The 14,394-nt window shown below is 36.6% G+C and overlaps 1 protein-coding gene across 2 annotated transcripts in view; it reads right to left on the bottom strand.

Annotated features, from left to right (window-relative positions):
- LOC311283413 (complement C3-like) overlaps positions 1–12,369 on the bottom strand; it is a 175,768-nt gene extending 163,399 nt beyond the window's left edge. For both annotated transcript variants that reach the window (XM_084397780.1, XM_084397779.1), the window contains exons 1-6: positions 12,257–12,369; positions 11,977–12,172; positions 11,697–11,865; positions 11,438–11,511; positions 11,144–11,232; positions 10,839–10,921 (exon numbers count right to left, since the gene is read on the bottom strand). In XM_084397780.1, coding sequence (XP_084253906.1) covers positions 10,839–10,921; positions 11,144–11,232; positions 11,438–11,511; positions 11,697–11,865; positions 11,977–12,172; positions 12,257–12,327 — 682 coding nt within the window. In that variant the 5' untranslated portion in view covers positions 12,328–12,369. The remainder of the gene's footprint in view (positions 1–10,838; positions 10,922–11,143; positions 11,233–11,437; positions 11,512–11,696; positions 11,866–11,976; positions 12,173–12,256) is intronic.
- Between the last annotated feature and the right edge of the window lie 2,025 nt (positions 12,370–14,394).

The raw sequence follows: 14,394 nt of genomic DNA, 5'->3' as shown, positions 1-14,394 counted from the left end.
ATCAGCTAAATAATAGGCGACTAATACAATATTATAATGGTCATAGTTATAATAATAATTCATTTAACTATTATGATAACATGATATCCTGATCATTAGTATATTTTATTTTATTTCTTTAGGTCTGTTTTGAATTATGTTGGCCAATGAGACTGACACCATTCTGTCCAACTCAAAGGTATTTATGTATTTGTATGTTTTTTTTTATTTTATTGATCAATACTGAAATTCTTTGTACTTTTAAATGCTGAATGTGGTTCAGGGGGTCGGCAACTTTAGGCAGTTATTTTTCACAGATTTATTTATTTAATGTTTATTTGACAGGGACAAATGCATAGAACATTGCTTTATAAAAAATACAAAGTAGATGCCATGCATACAGGTTTATAGCCATGACTAATTTGCAACCCCTAGATATCTTGGGCAGCTGTGGCTCATACTCTTAGCCTTTAAAAATGTTTGAATTGATATCCCCAATGCAGTATCAGGGGGTAAATATATAATTAGAGTTATTAAAGTTATGGCTTTGCTCTTTTACCAGATGAGATATAATCCCTATTGTTTGGCCCTGTATTCTTCAGGACAAGACCTTGATGCCATCCACAGTCAGTAGATGAAGAAGGTGAGTTTAGCCGAATTCAGTCCTCTTTCCCTTTCTTTTGAGCTTAAACGGACACGTGCACGCAAAATGAAGTCAAAATGCCCATCTTGGCGAGTTTCCCCGTAAACAGTCTTGTGTTTTAAACAGAAAGAAAACGAATGCGTGTCATTTATATTAGGTCTGCGCATTCGTCTTAAAGCAGGGTTCGTACGTTTTGAAAAAACCTGGAAAAGTTATGGAATTTGAAAAATGCTAATTCCAGGCCTGGAAAGGTTTTGAAAAAATAAAAAGACACAGAAAGTTTTGGAAAAGTCATAACACAGCATAATATGTGATTAATACAAAAACTGTTTAATAAAAAAAATATTTCGCGTTGTCTTAACGTCCTTATATTCGGGCGGCATAACGTTCAGTTCACTTCTGAATCCGATTCACTCACTTGTTGCGATGTTGCCTGAGGCGAAGTCGGTGCTGACAGAAATTTAATTGAAATGCCAGGAAAGTGGCACGAGCATGCTAAAGTTTTGCAAGCACCGGTGGGTCGAGAATGTAGCGGAAAGAGGATTGCAGCTCTGGCCGCATGTGAAACGATACGTAGTATATTAGCCTACGTCTGTCTCCTCCTGCACGCGAGAGGAGAGAAGAAAACGAGTAAATGTCAGTTCAATTGTAAGTTCATTCTTTATGTGCTTAGGAGTGTGCGATATTGTCTATGAACTATGATGATATTGTAATCATTGTTTTAACTATGTACGAGGCACTGCGAGTGCGAGCTGACATCGCGTTTGTCTCTCATGCTTGCTTTCACTGCATGATGTGTCAGTGCAGTTATAGATGTCCCCAAATGAGTTTTTGTCTTATATTTATATTATGTTGTCATATTAGATAGGGCTGGGCGATATATCGCACAATATTGTTATGCGCATCTCGTCAGTAAAGCCGGTTCCTTGATTAGTAGTAAATCACCATCACCTGCTTTCAGATGGAGCGGTGTTAAATTAACACTCCTGGGGCTGGGAGTGTATATGAGTCCACACTCAAGAGTGTAAAGTGTTAAAATATGAGTGTTAAATTAACACTCAAGAGTGTTAAAGTTAATGAGATAATTAAGTGATTAATTAAGTGAAATTGAGCATTACTGAAGACACCTGATGATAACAAGCAGAATCACTGAAGGAGAAAATCACAAATTGTAAGTTACCATTAAGGTGATGGGTGTTTGCTTTAGTTGGGCTCTTGAACCTTAGATGATTACTTTAATTTTAACCTTCTTTTTTTGCTGTTATTGTTTTGTAACAGTTAAATGAACAAAGTAAAGTGTGATCTGATAATGTTGGTTATGTTTTGACATAATCATGCTGTGATCTGAAAAAGGAAACTTATTGAGATAGTTTGGTTTAACTTGTTAGCAGCAGTTTTGTGATTCTACAGCATATGATTATCAGTACTTTACTTATAATTCAAAATATTTAATAAACATTGTTCTGACAATGTCTCAACAATGGTGACAATAATAAAGCATGTTGCAGTGGCTGCCACCAATCACAACTCATTAATGGCTCCCATCATGCATTGCGGTATGAATAAATTATGATCTGAATTGTCTATGTAATTTACTTTTCCTAATTGAATATTCTGCTCGTCACCATTGTTGAGATGCATTGACTGAATCTTGACATCTGTGTGTGCCTAAAAGAAAGATTTTTTTTTAAACAACTTTTCAGAAATCCTTTATAGTATATAAAAAATTCTGGGCATTTATGCAGATTCACAGTTATGCTGTAACCAACAACATAAATCGAAGTCAGAAAGAAGGATCTTAATGAGTTCAGTGATCAAGTTCAAATGATGAATGTCATAATATAACCAACACCATCAGATCACTTTTTTTTCTTTGTTCATCTATCAGTTATAACTCAGATACAGCAGCCAAACAAAATCTAAAGTAAACACATAAGGTTCAAGAGCCCAACTAAAGCAAACAATCATCGCCATAACGGTGGCTTACAATTTGTGATTTTCTCCTTCAGTGATCCTGCTTGTTAACATCAGGTGTCTTCAATAATGTTCAATCATCACTACCGCTCCATCTGAAAGCAGGTGATGGTGATTTACTACTAATCAAGGGAACCGGCTTTACTGATGAGATGCGCATAACAATATCGTGTGATATATCGCCCAGCCCTAATATTAGAATATTACATGAGCAAGAGTGCCGTTTTCCTTTGCATATAATTGCAAATGTGCTATTTATTTTATACAACAGTTAAATTAACAATAAAGTTAACATTGTGAGTTACTTTTTGGACACAATATTGTCAATTTTCACTTTATATCGCAGACGAGAATTTCATAATGAAGCCGTAGTCCAACAGACATCGATGATTTTTTGTATTTATTTAATGAAATCCGCGTTTTGAACGAATCATTTTAACAATTCAATGAACAATCTCTTGTTTTTCTGAATGAATCAGCTGTTTGAACGAATCGGTTGAAATTACTCCAACAACTCGCTTATTAAGACAGTGACTTGCCGCCACCTACTGGTGGTTTTAGTTTCATATTTAAAGTATATTTTAATTAAAATGTTGAAATTATAAATCATTTCATTTAAATGTTGAATAGCTTTATTTATGCAATTGTAAATGAAGTGTAAATATAGTAGGCTAATGCCAGTTTTGATGCCGCTTCTGTGTCAGCTCTAATGTCGACTGACATTTTCAGGAATACATAGTCATGGAAATGTGCCGAAAAGTCATGGAAAAGTATTGGTTAAAATGTGTATGAACCCTGTTAAAGGGACAGCAGCCTAACTTTGTTTGTGTCGCCAACGGTGATCAAACATCAAAAGAGAAAATGACTTGTAGCTTTAGCAAAGATACATTTAATTAATTTATAGTTCTTTTATTTTTACAGTGAAGACTTATTTTACATTTTGATAATTCAATTTCTGTACCTGATAAGTTAGATTTAACTGAAAAACATAATGCACTGCTTATTTCAACTGTATCTTTCTTCTATTGTATTTATCTATGCTTGTTATCTATTGTAATTTTCTATGCAGGTTCACTCCTCTACAAAATCCCCCCAATAGAGGTTATGCGGAGTGCCCAGCGGTCGAACCAGAAAGAGGTCTAAGCATTTCCGCTTTTCACTTCCGTACACATCTGCAGCGGTAGGTGATCTCTCAGTTTACTGTTAATTTTCGCTTATTACACTAAAATTCTTACTTCTGTTTTAATTAAAATGTCACGAATGCTAAAATATCAGAAAAGGGAACATCCGAACAGCAGTTTTTGTTGTGTGCCGATCTGCTCTATGTCGGGGAAACCCACATAGCAACATTGTGTCGGCCCAGATCCGGCCCACATCTGGCACACGTGGAAAGATGATCTGGCCCGCATGCAGTGTGGAATTACGGCACTTGGGTGGGCCACTCCTGTTTGCCAGATCTGGGCCACAAGCAGGCCATAGCAATGCCACATCTCACCCAAGAGCAAATAAATAAACCAGAACTGGACCTAATCTGAGCCACAAAGTCTGTGTATATTAAATATGAAGTCATCTCAGCCTGTTAACAAAAAGAATCACTGAAAGAAAGAAGAGAACAGAAAAAAGAGACGAGCAGAAACACAAGAACTACAACTGACTTCAGACACAGCCTCAGATGAAATCAACTGAAGAGAAAAGAAGACATTAAATCTGTGAAGATCTCAGCAGAGGAGGATTAAACAACTCCACAAACAGCATTACCAGCTTCACTTATTACTAACCAGACTGACTTTATTTCTGGCAGACGTCTACAGAAGTTTTTATTGAGAATTAACAGAGGTTTAACTCTAATGTGTTTCATTTGAAGTCACCATAACAGTGATTAGTGTTTCCATTAGTTGGGCTCTTAACTCTTATTATATCTTTTTTTTTTTTTGGCCGCTGTGACAGTGTGTTTGTCAAACACATTTGCAGCAGCAAAGAAAGCTAAAGTGAAATGAGATCAGGTGATGATGGTTTTATAATCATCATGAAATAGACTGTTTCACTGAGGTAATTTGAATCTAACAATTGTGTTGTACCATTAATATATTCTCATCACAAACCCTGTGTTTCTGCAGCATGAGGTCCAGCAATATTATAACAATCAGTTAGAAGATTTTAACAAACTTGAGCACGGAAAATTACTGTATGATGACAAACACAGACATCAATAATCAACGTATGAATCTCAACAATGGTGACAATCTAAAGTACCTTGCTGCAATGCATGCTGGGTACCATCATTGTACAAAACTCCCAGCATGCATTGCAACATGAATAAATTATGCAGCTGAATTGTCCTATTATTTTAATTCTAAATATGTGCTTTTATTTTTTGCTGTTGTTTTTTTTGTGACATTTAGTATCTTTTCAGTGATGTTCTGAATTAATCTGTTTATCTAAAAAATATATATATATATTGTCACCCTTGTTGAGATTCATGTGCTGATTTTTGATATCTCTGTGTGTCACGGTGGATTCATTTTTCATGTTCGTTAAAATCTTCTAACTGATTGTTATAATATTGCTAAATCTCACGCTGCAGTAACACAGGGATTGTGATGAGAATATATTAATGGTACAACACAGTTGTTAGATTCAAATTACCTCAGTGAATCAGTCTATTTCATGATGATTATAAAACCATCAACAGGTAACCATCATCACCTGATTTCAGTTCACTTTAGCTTTCTTTGCTGCTGCAAATGTGTTTGACAAACACACTGTCACAGCGGCCAAAAAAGACAAAAGATTGTAATAAGAGTTAAGAGCCCAACTAATGGAAACACTAATCACTCTTATGGTGACTTCAAATGAAACACATTAGAGTTAAACCTCTGTTAAATCTCAATAAAAAACTTCTGTAGACGTCTGCCAGAAATAAAGTCAGTCTGGTTAGTAATAAGTGAAGCTGGTAATGCTGTTTGTGGAGTTGTTTAATCCTCCTCTGCTGAGATCTTCACAGATTTAATGTCTTCTTTTCTCTTCAGTTGATTTCATCTGAGGCTGTGGCTGAAGTCAGTTGTAGTTCTTGTGTTTCTGCTTCTCTTTTTTCTGTTCTCTTCTTTCTTTCAGTGATTCTTTTTGTTAACAGGCTGAGATGACTTCATATTTAATATACACAGACTTTGTGGCTCAGATAAGGTCCAGTTCTGGTTTATTTCTTTGCTCTTGGCTGAGATGTGGCATTGCTATGGCCTGCTTGTGGCCCAGATCTGGCAAACAGGAGTGGGCCACTCAAGTGCCGTAATTCCACGCTGCATGTGGGCCAGATCATCTTTCCACGTGTGCCAGATGTGGGCCGCATCTGGGCCGACACAATGTTGCTATGTGGGAAATGAGTAGTACAGAAGTACAAATAGGTTCTGTACTCATAAAGTGACGTCAACATCAGCAGTAGCATTCGCCGTCAGGCAAGTGTTATTTAAATAAACTCCTGATGTACTTACAAACTTTCCAATGCCTCGTTTAATGAGTACAGAACCTATTTGTACTACTGTAGAAGTTTGGTACCATTCTGGGCATTATTAGTGGGGTAATTTACGAGATTTAGCGCCGTTAGCGCCTGCACTAAACCATACGGCAGGTATCTCTAAATAAACTCTAAATTTTTCAATATCATGCAGCACTAATATTGAGCATATCTTAAAGTGAACCTGGAATGATAATTTGTGATACCAGATGAGATGTATGTATGATAGATTTTGAACTGTACTATTTTTTTTATTTCAGGTTTTCTGGGATCCCAGCGGAATGCATCAAGGCATCAGATGTTGTCTTGGACAGATGTACCTGTAAACTACACCGACCTTTGCTTTTGCATGGATGGCTGATTATTACCATGTTCTGTGAAGGTTTCATTATAGCAAAACTGAGCACCTGTGACAGTGGAATTTGTAGGTGTAATAAAAAAAATTGATAGCAGTTTCAAACTTTTTTCTCTTTCTCTCTCATAAACAACACAGCAGTTACAGGTTTTCAAATTCTTCATCGGAGGTGAGACTTATACGTTATATGTAGAGCGAATTCGCAGGTCAGAGTTCACTAGACTTGAATATTATTTTCTCTGTTTTTTATTTGACTTCAGAGTTGAAAGTGGGCTTAAAGGGTACATACACAGCAAAAAGTCCAGTGTTAAATTAACTCTCCTGGGAGTTTATATGGCTCCAGAGTCAGTGTTAAAATATGAGTGTTAAATTAACACTCAAGAGTGTTAAAGGTAATGAGCTCATTAAGTGATTCATTAAGTGATAATTGACCAATATTGAAGACACCTGATGTTAACAAGCAGAATCACTAAAGGAGAAAATCGAATTTTTTAAGACACCGTTATGGTGATCAGTGTTTGCTTTAGTTGGGCTCTTGACCCTTAAAGCATTAACTTTAAATGTTGTTTGGCTGTTGTATTTGAGTTATAACTCTCAGATGAACAAGATAAAAGGTGATCAGGTGGTGTTGGTTATGATTTGATAATCATAATTTGACCTAAATATCAACTCTCATTTAGAGAGTCAGATTTACCTTGTTGATTACAGCAGCCTGTGATTCTACTGCAAATGATTTTTATCATTATCAATATAATCCAAAATATTTCTTAAAAATTGTTATTATAAAAATACTTAGAAAATTACTTTATTTAGACATACTGACATCAATAATCAGCCTGTCAATCTCAACAATGGTGACAATAATAAAGCATGTTGCAGTGCATTCTGGGTGCCACCAATCAAAACTCATTCATGGCTCCCATCATGCATTGCGGTATGAATAAATTATGATCTGAATTGTCTTACTAATTTCCTTTCCTAATTGAATATTCTGTTTGTCACCATAGTTGAGATTCATACACTGATTCTTGATGTCTGTGTGTGCCTAAAAGAAAGATTTTGTTTTATCAGAACAACTTTTAAGAAATCCTTTAGACTAGTTAGAAAAAAAAGATTGTATGCTGTAGAATCACAGTGATGCTGTAATCAACAATATACATTAAAGTCAGAGATTAGACTCTAAATGAGATTAGTGATTCAGGTGAAACTATGATTATGTCAAAACATAACCAACAAAACCTGATCAACTTTCTCTTTGTTTATCTGGCAGTTATAACTTAGATACAACAGCCAAAGACAATCTAATGTTTACAGTTTATGGGTCAAGAGCCCAACTAAAGCAAACACTGATCTCCATAACGGTGTCTTAAAAAATTAGATTTTCTCCTTTGGTGATTCTGCTTGCTAACATCAGGTGTCTTCAATAATGCTCAATCATCACTAAATTAATCACTTAATGAGCTCATTAACTTTAACACTCTTGAGTGTTAATTTAACACTCATATTTTAACACTGACTCTGGAGCCATATAAACTCCCAGGAGAGTTAATTTAACACTGGACTTTTTGCTGTGTAGGCTTAATGGGTATCCTTTCCCCTATATAAAACATTCCTTTTTTGATTTGTAGTCTGAAATAATTAATAGTGCAATATAAAGAAATGCAATGTAGTGTTTTCAAATGTATACATTTTTCTATACACATTGATGCTGAAATATCTGAATAAATACACGATACCAGCAGCGCTCGTGCTCTCATATCTCCTACAGCAGGGGTGCCCAACCCTGCTCCTGCCGATCGACTGTCCTGCACAGTTTATCTCCAACCCTAATCAAACACACCTGAAGCAACCAATTAAGGTCTTCAGGATCACTTGAAAATGAAAGGCAGGTGTATTTGATTAGGGTTGGAGATGAACTGTGCAGGACAGTCGATTGGCAGGAGCAGGGTTGGGCACCCCTGTCCTACAGCTTGTGACACACAATCCCACCTCACTCTTTTCATTTGATCCGGATGAATATTAATGCCATTGCAGGGCTTGGCATGGGATTGTGTGTCCATGTAACGCGTTGTATTTTTATTTTCCTGTTAAATTTGCAGATGGTGTTGGGAGTTTAAATGTTTTGAGCGAAATGAAGATTGGCACATTCATGTATATTGTATATAAATTAATACTTTTTCAATTTTGTTGTAAGTTATAGGCTACAGTTTGCAAAAATATTGTTTTAATTAAAATGTTTGTGCAGTTTTATTTGAAATATTTTCATGTGTGAAATATTAAGTGTAAATTACTGTTACTGAATACCTGAATACATTTTGCTAATGCTGTTTTTAATGACTTATTTTAGGTTGATAATTAAACAATGAATCAACAAAAACATGGATTATGTGCTTATTTAATACAAACTGATTGATTTACTTATTAATGATAGTTTCTGTTAATTCAATTTATTGTAATAATAATATATTCATAGGATTCTTAAGTGTTTGAACAATAAACAATGTAGAATGTGTTGTTTGTAGAACGTTCCCAGAATGTTCCCAAGAACGTTCCCTATTGGTTAGCCAGGAAAGTTTTCTTTACGTTAATAGAACGTTCCTTATAGGTTAGGGGAACATTCCGAGAACCTTCTGGGAATGTTCTGGGAACGTTCCCCTAACCTATAGAGAACGTTCTATTAACGTAAAGAAAACTTTCCTGGCTAACCAATAGGGAACGTTCTTGGGAACATTCTGGGAACGTTCTGGGAACGTAAAATTGTTAGCTGGGAAGTGACGTCGCGGTACGAAGTGACGTAGCAGTCGTTTGCATATGACCGCCTCCAGCGTAGACAACTACGCTTCAAGCAAGATAACTATGCCTCATTTCATCATCGCATCTGTCACGCGCTTCACATGTGTCCAGTCGACGTGCAGCGAGTGTGTCTGTTTACAAGAAGATTGCGATGTCACGCAGATGTGCTGTTCCTGGCTGTGGACAAACAACATGTTTGAATAATATACGCTGCAGAAAGATCCAGACGTCAGGGGAAGATGGATGCAGTTTATTTTTTGCGGACGTCCCAGTCACGGCAGTGTTAATTTAATTTAATTTAAGCGTGTGTTCTCCACATTTCAAGGATGAGTGACAGTTGAGAACAATCGCAGTATGATGCTGGCTTTGCCAGAAAACTTTTGTATAAGATAAGGCCGTGTGGACTATTCTGGGCTACACAACGACGACGCAAACTAAGTAATGTAGGCTATTTAAAACTTAAAACTTTTTTAAAACGTTAATTGCAGTTTAATTCATTATGAATAATCACCGTGTTTTTACTTAGTTAAGCCTACTTATTGTTTTCATGACCGTCATGTTCATGCCCCGTACACTGAAAAAAATGTGGAGTGACATTTACTTAAAAAAAGCTAGGCAACTTTTTCCACACAGAAAGTGCTTGTAATCTTTACTCTGGCTATTTCAATTAGTAATTAATTGTAAAAGTAATTAAATTGAACAAATTATAATTGAGTAATAATTAATCAAATTAATTCCTTAAAAGTTAACCATTTAAAATGAGTAAAATTTACAAAATATCTTTTATTGCCAACGTTGAAGACACCTGATGTTAACAAGCAGAATCACTGAAGGAGAAAACCATAATTAAAGTCACCATTGTGGAGATCAGTGTGTGTTTTAGTTGGGCTCTTGACCCTTAAATTATTAACTTTAAGTTGTGTTTGGCTGCTGTACATGAGTTATAACAGCCAGATGAACAAATAGAAAAGGTGATCTGATGGTGTTGGTTGTGTTTTAACATAATCATTATTTCACAATCATTTGACCTGAATCACTGAATGGAGCATTTTATACATTGTCGTGTTTCTTTAGAAATAAATAATGGACAAATGAAGTCTTCAAACGCCTCAGATGTAAAGTTATTCGCTGTCAAAGTGACGCCAAAATGAATGGGAGTTCATCACCACCAACACCACCTTTCACCTTTTCTCTTTCTTCATCTAGCAGTTATAACTCAGTTACAGCAGCCAAACAAAATCTAAAGTTAAACATTAAAAGGTCAACTGCCCAACTAAATTAAACACTGATATCCATAATGGTGACTAAAATCTGTGGTGCCAAGAGTATGTGACTGTGATTTTTTTCTCCTTCAGTGATTCTGCTTGTTATCATCAGGTGTCTTCAATAATGGTCAATCATCACTCAATTAATCACTTAATTATCTCATTAACTTTAACACTCTTGAGTCTGGAGCCAAATAAACTCCTGGATAAAATACTGGAGTTTTTGCTGTGTGAGTTCATGGGTGGAATAAACATATGGCAGGACTTTTACTTTCTGACCCCTGGACTTTCCACCTCTATTGTTGAGACACATCTTACCATATTCTTTGACCTCAAAGTCTGCAGTAAACGTCTTCTGAGGAGTGTGTGTGTACCGAGTGACAACCTTCCAGATCCCAGTACTGAAACAAACAGAACACAAACATGAACATGTCCGTGTCCATGAACATGTATTTTATTATTATATTTGTAGGATATTAAAACAGACGATAACATCCAGAACAGGATAACATTTTTTTTTCTTATACAGTAATATATTGTCCTGAATTAGACAGGCAATCAAAATTAAGTTTTGTCAGTTCACTCAGGTTGAATAGCCTCCGTTCTGTCAGCGTTTCACACACCTTGCAACCTCAGGAATGGGGTAGGTTCCAGGCATCAACCCTTTCACTGGATTTATCTTCTGTGATGAAACTGTGATGCTTTGTGGATTCTTCAGAAACACAGAAATCAGCATTAACACTGTGTGTTTACTGAGATCAGCAGTGCAATGATGCTCATTACAGCTGAAATGACACGTGTGTGTGTGTGTGTGTGTGTGTGTGTGTGTGTGTGTGTGTGTGTGTGTGTGTGTGTGTGTGTGTGTGTGTGTGTGTGTGTGTGTGTGTTATAACAGTGTGCTTTATTAAACTGTATACCATGATCTCCACCGTAACTTTAGTCTGACTGAGTGGTTTCAGGTTGGGCATCAGAGAGAAAATCCTGTATTTGACTGTAAAGGATGTCAAAGCAAAAAAAAAGAAATATGAGTTCTGTTTGTTTGGTTTTCTGTATTCAAACCCTGATAAAAGTAGCAGTCAGTTTACAATTAAACATCCATAATGATCTAACATGTTTAAAGTTCACACTGTGCATTACTTCACTCTATATTTGTCATGTTTCAGCACTGAATCGTACCTGTGCTAGCAGGCGTGTAGATGGGCTTGTCTGTCTGTACAAATATATATCCAGACTGGAATGAGACCATGACCACTTTCTCCAGAGTGTGTGATAGAAACTGAGCTTGTAGATACACATACTGCTTCTCCAGAGGATCACCAGAGAAGAAGTTCTGATCATCAGGGATCTAAAGAACAGATAATGAATTAGTCCTTTGCAAATTTTGAATAAAAGAAAAAGCATTTTTCAATTTTCAAACAAAAATTTACATACTGTAAATTACATAAGGTGGCATCACCTTTATATCTGTAAGGATCTGGTAATTTTTTTCTGCAGTCAGTGTCACTGTTTTGGACAGTATCTCCGTGTCTTTCTTTGGGAAGTTCTTCACTGAGATCCTCACGTTCAGGTTTCCTTCAGAGTAATCCTGAGCCTCCACAAACACGTTCTCTGAGGAACCCACTCTCAGCAAATTAGGAGCTGACAGAACAAACCTGAGGAGATCAAATCACAGCGTTTGAAATCTTAAAAACTGATTATTAGTAACTCTATGGGCAAACGGTGTGTTTAATACTCACAGCGGGTCACACAGTGTGAGGAGGGGTGAGGAGAGAAGAACAACAGTCAGACACAGCAGCTTCACGTCCATCGTGTCTGTGTGTGTGTGTGTGTGTGTGTGTGTGTGTGTGTGTGTGTGAACCTGCAGCAGCTCAGATTTATACCCGCCTCCGTGACCCTCACAGTCCAAACTGCTATTTCTCTATCTATCTATTTGCTTGATTTTTTTGTTTGCAGTTTGTTTTACTGGAAATTACACAAGGGAGTATTTAAGTTCACCCACGTAGAATTAAACAGTATAGCACGTATTGCTATGTTTAAAATAACCTTTTTGAATTTTTATTTTGTAAATGGATACTTTGATTTCTCTCAGGGAACTGAATTTATTTAACATAAACATTCAGAATCAAAGACCAATAGTTCAGATTTGTCCACTAGACTTTGTTTAGTGACTCCTCCTGTAAGCTTATCATTGTTACTCCAGCAAATGGAGATCATTTCATGATCGGCAGGCTTGAAAACCACATAAAGATGTCTATCATGAAAGAAACACTTTTGCTGTTGTCAGTCAAATTGAGGGCAGTTTTCCCGTAAATGACCTGCAAAAAACAGTAATGTAAATGTAACCTTTGGTAAACTGGCAGCTGCTCTGTTGATTTTTTAGGGGTCATGAAATGTCTAAACTGCAGACCTGCAATGATGTCTGAAAGTTTAATTATTATTTTTTTCAGCAATGTCAAAACATCCAATGAGCAGCAGTTCTAATCAGAGTTGTATAGTCCAGGGGTCAGAAAGTAGAAGTCCTGCCATATGTTTATTCCACCCATGAACTCAGTCAGCTGATTTCTATCTCCTGGCTGAAAAACTGCTAATTAGCAAATCCAGGTGATTGGAACAAAACTCTGAGGAGGACTTTTACTTTCTGAACCTGGACTTTACACCTCTGAAGAGAACAGAAAAAGAGACGAGCAGAAACACAATAATTACAACTGACTTCAGCCACAGCCTTAGATGAAATCAACTGAAGAGAAAAGAAGACATTATGGTAAATCTGTGAAGATCTCAGCAGAGGAGGATTAAACAACTCCACAAACAGCATGTGTCTGAAGTCAGTTGTAGTTCTTGTGTTTCTACTCATCTCTTTTTCTGTTCTCTTCTTTCTTCAGTGATTCTGCTTGTTAACAGGCTTATTAAGGCTGAGATTACTCCATATTTAATATACACAGTTTTTTGGCTACGATAAGGTCCAGTTCTGGTTTATTTCTTTGCTCTTGGCTGACATGTGGCATTGCTATGCAGAGGTGTAAAGTCCAGGTTCAGAAAGTAAAAGTCCTCCTCAGTATTTTGTTCCAATCACCTGGATTTGCTAATTCAGACAGGAGAGAACTAATTAGTGAAATCAGCTGACTGAGTTCATGGGTGGAATAAACTATGGCAGGACTTCTACTTTCTGACCCCTGGACTATACAACTCTGGTTCTAATATCACTGGAGAACCTTTTTAAGTTTCACAAAGTTATATATTTTTGTTATTTACAAAACCATCAATGCACTGATTATGTAAAGAACCCTGACATAATAATAATAATAATGAAACTTCCAAAATGTTTTAATCTCCAGCCGCATCACTGCTATTGCTACTTAATAGGTACGTCTCTGGTATTTTTTGTGTTAAGGAACACAAAACGCCATAAGGAATATATTTAGATCTGAGTGATGGATTATGGTATGTTTGGGCTCTTTTTAATCGTGCGAGTCTGCTGAAAATTTTCCACAATTGATGCATGCTTCATTGAGTTATGTCCGTTAAAACACGACATAAGTGTTACATCTATAATAAAGATCTATGTGCGCATTTGGGGGTTCATGTGTTACAACTCCATTAGGGATGCACCGATGCATCGGCTGAACATCGGTAACGGCGATATTTGCCTCGTTAACTGCCATCGGCCATCGGGAAATAAAAATGACATTCGCCGATGTCACATGGGCGTCAGTTTGGTTTGAAATGTGCTGGGGACAGAGACGCATTCGGAAGTGCATTTTCAGAAGTGCTACAATGACGCATTCATTTTTTTTCTCTCTTTCGCGCAGGTTATGTTTTGAAAGACGATGTCCTGTAGCTCAGGCACGGCCCCACTTTTCAACAGGCCCACCCA

The sequence above is a fragment of the Rutilus rutilus genome, assembly GCF_951802725.1.
Source record: "Rutilus rutilus genome assembly, chromosome: 2".
NCBI lineage: Eukaryota > Metazoa > Chordata > Actinopteri > Cypriniformes > Leuciscidae > Rutilus > Rutilus rutilus.
This window is presented reverse-complemented; position numbering and strand designations above follow the sequence as displayed.